Source organism: Equus caballus, chromosome 24, assembly GCF_041296265.1.
Source record: "Equus caballus isolate H_3958 breed thoroughbred chromosome 24, TB-T2T, whole genome shotgun sequence".
NCBI lineage: Eukaryota > Metazoa > Chordata > Mammalia > Perissodactyla > Equidae > Equus > Equus caballus.
The window spans coordinates 48,471,983-48,478,845 of NC_091707.1; the positions used below are offsets into that span (position 1 = coordinate 48,471,983).

Consider the following 6,863-nt stretch of genomic DNA (forward strand, 5'->3'; position numbering starts at 1 on the left):
CCCCATCCTCTATGGCCTGGCTTAGATGCCCTCCTCTGTGCTTCCTCCTGCCACTGCCCCCATTACAGCATATATCACACCATGCTGGAAACATCTATGTGTGGAAGCTGTTGCCCTGAGAGGGCAGGGCCCATGGCCCACATGTCTCAGGGGCCCCAAGCCCAGTGCCTGGGACAGGGTGGGACTAGGGTGTATACAGAATGAAGGGAGTTTAGGACAGTGAGCCAGGCAGCAATCCAGAGCTGTAAATAGTTATGCAGACTCATTCCCCTGGCACCCAGAGCACACCAGACCTGAACCCCACTCCTGGCTTTTAAGACGGCGCCTCTGTAACAGGCAGAGCCCAGGCCTGGGATGCAAGAGGCTCAAGGTCTGGACCCAGCTTTGTACTAGCTTTCTGTGTGGCTCTGAGCAGTCCTTGTCCCTCTTTGGAACTCAGTGTTCCTATTGAGACAGGTGGACTGTGGACTAGATGCGCTCTGCCTCCCCAGTACATGTTCTAGGCTGCCAAGCTGATGTCCCTCCTCCTCTAATCAATGGTGTCTTGATAATGTTTAGTAACTGGCTCTCTGGGGAGAAAAAAAAACAAAAGCTCTGATTTTAGCTTCTGTCAATTTCTGTGGTGTAAATACTCCCACCGTAGTCAATTTCAGGCTACTGACTTGGCATCACTGAACTTGGAATTGGAAGAGATGTACTCAGTTAGCTCCCTCAGGCTGGTATGAGCCTGCGTAAGTCGACACAAACCAGCTCCAGCATCCCACCGCTCGCCCCCTCCCGGGACACCTGTCCCTCCACCAGCTCTGGGACTAGGGGCACTCTTGGTCCAAGCCTGACCCAGGCATTCCCCACTCTCTGCTTCCACCGTGGGTCCCCATTGCTGAGCCAGGCAGAGCATCAGCGCTGCCCACTGGGGAGGTGAAGCTTAGGAGAGAGGCCTGGGAGAGGGGACAAGGAACCCCTCAGCACGCTTTCTGGGGTCTGGGGAGGGCACCCCCCCACCCCCTCCCTGTGCCTCCTCTGCACCACATGCCCTAAAGCCCTTCCCTGGGAGTGAAAGCCCAGAGCCTGACAGTTGTCAGTAGGTGAAAAGGGCCCTTGGAGGCCTACTGGGGGACAAGGAGAGCACTGGCAGCCACTGGGACCCACGGGAGTAGGCTGGGCTTCCCCCTCCTGGAAGAGAGGGGTGACTTTATAAAGCTCTTGACGCGGAGCCTGGTGCCTCATATGCACCCACTACTCTATCGCCCTCATTATCACCACCCTGAAGTGGACATCATCATCACCACCACCACCACCACCACCACCACCATCACCACCACCACCACCACCACCACCACCACCACCACCATCACCACCACCACCACCACCACCACCACCATCACCACCACCACCACCACCACCACCACCACCACCACCACCGCCACCATCACCACCACCACCACCACCACCACCACCACCACCACCACCGCCACCATCACCACCACCACCACCACCACCATCACCACCACCACCACCATCATCACCACCACCACCATCACCACCACCACCACCATCACCACCACCATCACCACCATCATCACCACCACCATCACCATCACCACCACCATCACCTCCACCACCACTGTCACCACCACCACCACCACCATCACCACCATCACCACTATTACCACCACCACCACCACCACCACCATCCCATCACCACCATCACCACCACCAGCACCACCAGCACCACCACCACCATCATCCCATCACCACCATCACCACCACCAGCACCACAAGCACCACCACCACCATCACCATCATCATCACCATCATCATCACCATCATCATCATCATCATCATCATCATCATCATCATCATCGGGAGGCAGCTGTGCTGTTACTGTCCTCCCACAAGGGGGCAGCCGGGCACACAGCACTTTCTGCCTGCCCTCAGGGTGCTTGGTGAAGGAAGACTCCTCCTGCTCTGAGCCAGTTTTAATGCTTCCTCATAGCCATGGTGTAATCACCAGTGTTATCCCGGTTTACAGTTGACGAAATGGAGGCTCAAAGAAGTCAAGGGCACACAGTGAGGGGGAGCAGAATCAAAGCCAGGGACTGGACAGCCCGTCCTTCCAGCAAATGGTCCTCCCACCCAGGCTGATGGAGGAAGTGTGTGTGCCAGTCGCGTGGGTGCAAATGCTTCCTTGCCTACCTGGCTCATGCGGTGGCCCTCTCCACCTGTCCTACACCCGCCGTCTTTCAGGCCTCACCCCCCTCTCCCTTGCACGAAGCCTTTCCTGTTCCCTCCTGGCTCCCTCTCTCCTCCTTGTAACCCCCCAGGCTCTTCCAGCCCTAAGGGCTGAAGTGTTCCGCCTGCCTTAGCGGCCCCAGCTGAACCGTGGAATGCTGGCGCTGGGTCTGCACCTCCGATTTTATTTATGCCGCCCCCCGCGCCCCGCAGTGCGCCTGGGCTGCAGGGGGGCTCAGGGAAGCAGAGAAGAGGCAGTGAGTGACAGGTGAATAAGTGACGGCCAGCCCGCGGACTGGCCACCAGGGGGCGCGCTCACTCCGCGCTGCCCACACAGAGCCGCTGAATCACCCCGAGAGAGAGAGGACCTGGCCTGAGGTCGCACAGCAGGGTCAGCTGCAGGTGCGGCCTCCCCACCGCCCCTGCGGTCCCTCCCTCCACCGAGAGGAGCCTGGGACTCCTCCAAGGCCACCCTGCTCCTCACCCCTGTGCAAGCTCCCAGGGTTAGGGTGGGGGTGAGACGGGACGCCCGCTCGGCCCCGCAGGTGACCGCAGGCCCCCCTCTCCCCCCGCAGGACTTCATCTGCGTGTCGTACCTGGAGCCCGAGCAGCAGTCGCGGACGCTGGCGTCGCGGGCGGACACCCTGGCCGAGGCGCTGTGCGCGCAGTGCGCCGAGAAGTTCGAGGTGGCGCAGCCGCAGGACCACCGGCTCTTCGTGCTGGTGGACGGGCGCTGCTTCCAGCTGGCGGACGAGGCGCTGCCGCACCGCATCAAGGGCTACCTGCTGCGGAGCGAGCCCAAGCGCGACTTCCACTTCGTGTACCGGCCCCTGGACGGCGGCGGCGGGGGCCCGCCCTGCCTCGTGGTGCGGGAGCCCAACTTCCTGTGAGGGGGCCGCTGTCGCCCCCCGGGGGGTGGCACCGGGACTGGCGGGGCAGCCTGGGCTCGCCCTCGCTACCCCGGCGCACACACACTCGGCTGCACCCACTCGCATGCAGGAGCCCCCCAACCAATCACACCCATGCGCGCTCCCGGCCTGGATGCCGCCCCACACATGCTTACCACGCGCTGAGCGTGCGAGGCCAACATGGCGGGGCAGTTGTGAGAATACCATGAAGCAGCGGCCCAGTGTGCTTCCTGGAGGAGGGCCATAACCCTGAGAGGCCAAGTTCTTCAATAGACGGAAAGGGAAACTGAGGCTCGGCAAGAGAGGGGACTCTCCAGCCCCTGCAGCACACGGCCCAAGCCTGGTTCACACGCAGCCCCTCAGGCCGGCCCTCTGCCCACCCCCCATGCCAGCCCAGTCCTCAGTCTTTCCCCCGAAGGGCTGAGTTTCCCGGGACTGTCCTCAGGAGGAGTGGCCTGGCCCCAGCTGCCCCCACCCCATGCCCCCAGGATGCAGCTGGGGTGTTTTGGACCCACCCAGCATCTCAGGAGCATCTCTCAGGATGTGCATTGAGGAGACAGGCCCCCCGTCCCTGCACCGGGGCCTGCCCTCAGCTGCCAGCACCCACAGCCCACAGTCCCCCTGCAGCTCCCGAGCCTCGCCAGAGCAGCCGGACGGACACTGGGATGGCCAAGTGAGGCCAGCTCCACGGCCGCATGGACAAGCCCGGCCTCGGCCACCGGGGAACACTGTCGGGGCTTTCCCTGGTGGGCACACCCAGGGCTGTGGTGGTTGTGGCAAGACGCTCTGTGTGGGGAGAGTTTAATAAAAGCCCTTTTGAAAATGGCATCAGCTTTTCTGAAGGGGCTGGAGCTCTGCTCAGCCAGCCAGGCCCCCATTCCCAGCTAACTGCCTTCCCAGGTGGGGCCCTCCTTTCCACCAAGGGCCCTGTCTTTTGACAGTACCTGCAGCGTACTGTCAGCCCTCGGGGTCCTGGCCCCTGTCTGCCCCTCAGCCTGGTCATTTCCTGCCTCCCCACCATCCTTGGTTCCCATCATTCCCACCTGTGGATCATTTCCAGAAGGATCTCTCACCTTCCTGCCTCTGTGACCTATCCCAGGAATACCATTCCCTATAGTCTTTGCCTGCGCAAACTCTTATTCATCCTTCAAAGCCCATCTCCTCCAGGAAGCCTTTTCTGATGAGAGAGATCCCATCGAATTGCAGTTGTCTGTTGATACTTCTTTCTCCACCAGGTTTGGACCATTCATGTCTGCGTTCTCAGCATTGATTAAAAATATGTGTTTGTTGAGTGCCTGCTAAATGTCAGCACTCTTCTGAGCCCTGGGAAACAGTGGAGAACAAAATAAAGTTGGTATGGAGCCCCAGTCTGAATGGCAGTGAGCAGTGTGCCCAGGGAAAGTTGGCTGGACCTACTTGAATTAAACTCCTGGGCATCAGTCAGCTCATTCGGCCAGTCAACAAACATCTGTCAGACTCTGGCTCTGGGCCAGCCCTGTGTGAGATGCAGGGGCTGTTCCAGATGCAGCCAGCTCTGGAGGAGTTTCCAGGCTGTGGGTCGGTGTAACAGACGAGAAAACAGGTGAACACTCCGATGCTGAGGGCAGCCAGCCGTGGTCGCAGGTTGTCCTTGCCTCCGTTCCGCCCCCTGACCCAGTGCAGACACTGTCCCGTTCCTGAGCTTCCAGTGCTCCCCACAGCCCTGAGCTGAGCTGGCTACGCAGCCTCCTGCCCCCACAGCTGTAAGGCAGGGAGCCCACCACCTCCCACCAGGCCTGAGACTGGAGGGGAAGGTCAGAGGGGTGTCTGTTTACCCAAGCATCCCCTTGCCCAGGTGGGGCCCAAGCTGGGGGAGGTGTTGGGCTTCAGAGGGTGGGCTGGTAGGTCCTATGTCCCACTCCCAGGATAGGGGCAGAGCCAGCCGGTGAGCTGGACTGAAGGGCCACTGTAAGGACACCACGTGTGCATGTACATGTGTGCTTGAGCGTGTGCCCCGTGATGAGGACCACCAATGCGGAGGTCCACCCGCAGTCAGGAGAGGCCAGAGAGCAGGAGGGGTGGGGCCACCTGGAGCCCCTGTCAATGGATGCCTCTGCCCCTGGGGAAAGTGATGGGACAACAGCAGGTATGGGGCCTGATCCAGGGCCACGAGACAGGGCACCTCGCATGCTCGGCCCTTGACGCTGCTTAGCGACTCCCACATTATCTTACGAGGAGAAAAACAGTCGAGACATTGTGACTTAGGAAACTGTCGTTTATTTGAGAAACGAATCATAGCTGCTTTTAACCTTTAGAACCACGAACATTCAAGTTTCTACATTTGTTACATCAGCAAGTATACTTTCATTCTACAGGGAGGAAAAACAGAGACAGCATGGTCACAAGGGCAGTTAACAGTTGTAGAAAATAGAGGAACAGAGGTCTTATCACCTGGCTCTTGAGGCCTTTTAAGATATTCCCTTTAAAAACTCTCCCTTTCAGTTTTGCATTTCCTGGAACATCAGCCAGCCCCAGGGTTGCCCGCTGTTGAGCATGAGAGAAACACAGGCAGGATGCTTCTTGAACTCGTGACTTAAAACCCCGGAGTTCCCCAGGATCTGCAGGACAAGAAGAGTTCTTCGTCCTGAAGTCGTTCGATCAGCCGTATGAGGACAGCCTTACTGAGAAAGGGTAATCTGTGCTGCTAAAAAACGGGCCCAGTGGAAACAAAAGCGTTGTCCTTGAATTGTCAGACATAACCCTATCTGCCCGTATCTCGGCTTCCAGCCCACAACTCCCAACTCTCAAGGCGCCGATCTTGCTAAACAGGACAGGTTTCACTATCTAAAGGCAGGTGGTCATAAACATGGGGGTTTAACTAGTGTTACTTTTTTTTCTTTGCCTTCTCTCTAGCTATCCATCTAAACAGGCATCCAGCTATATGGCTTCTTTTTAAAAACAGCTTTATAGAAATAATTAACCACATAATTCCATCTACGTGTAGAATTCCATGGCTTTTAGTAGATGCAGAATTGTGCAGCCATCACCACAATCAGTTTTAGAACATTTTCATCACCCCAAAAAGAATCCTTATGACCCATCAGCAGTCGTTGTTTCCCCAGCACCTAGCACCACTCATCTGCTTTCTGTCTCTATAGATTTGCTTACTCCAGACATTGGGTATAAATGGAATCGTATAACATGTGGTCTTTTGTGACCAGCTTCTTTCACGTGGCTTAATGTTGCAGCACGTATCAGCGCCTCGCTCCTTTTCATTGCTGCGTAGTATTCCACTGCATGGATATAGTTAGTATTATTCACCCATCTCTAACAAACTCATCATAAGTACCTCCCTGTGCAGGGCACCAGGCCAAGGGAAACAAAGATAAGTCAGGCAGCCTCTGCCCTCGAGGAGTTGAGATGCACCCCTGACCCTCTGCACATGGTATAAGAGATGCACAGAAAACGCAGACGGACAGAGGAGAGGGGACTTTTGATGTCTGGGGTGGGGAGGAAGTTGAGGAAGGTTTCAGGAAGAGGGGGCACTTTCAGATACAAGTTGAGAACCCGTCAGATGAGGGGAAAGGCACTCCAGGGCAAGAGAACAGCAGGGAGCAAAGGCACAGGAGGCTGAGAAGTCCAAAGAGGGCCGAGGAGCAGGAACCACGGAACGGTAGGAGGGGGCGAGGGGGTGAGGCCGGGAGCACACACTACAAAGTCAGGGGCCCGAAATTAATACTCGGG

The 6,863-nt window shown here is 57.6% G+C and overlaps 1 protein-coding gene across 2 annotated transcripts in view; it reads left to right on the forward strand.

Moving 5' to 3' along the window:
- The window catches only part of RIN3 (Ras and Rab interactor 3), a 123,318-nt gene extending 119,355 nt beyond the window's left edge, over nucleotides 1-3,963 (forward strand). For both annotated transcript variants that reach the window (XM_070249778.1, XM_023628298.2), the window contains exon 10: nucleotides 2,808-3,963. In XM_070249778.1, coding sequence (XP_070105879.1) covers nucleotides 2,808-3,122 — 315 coding nt within the window. In that variant the 3' untranslated portion in view covers nucleotides 3,123-3,963. The remainder of the gene's footprint in view (nucleotides 1-2,807) is intronic.
- Nucleotides 3,964-6,863: the final 2,900 nt, after the last annotated feature.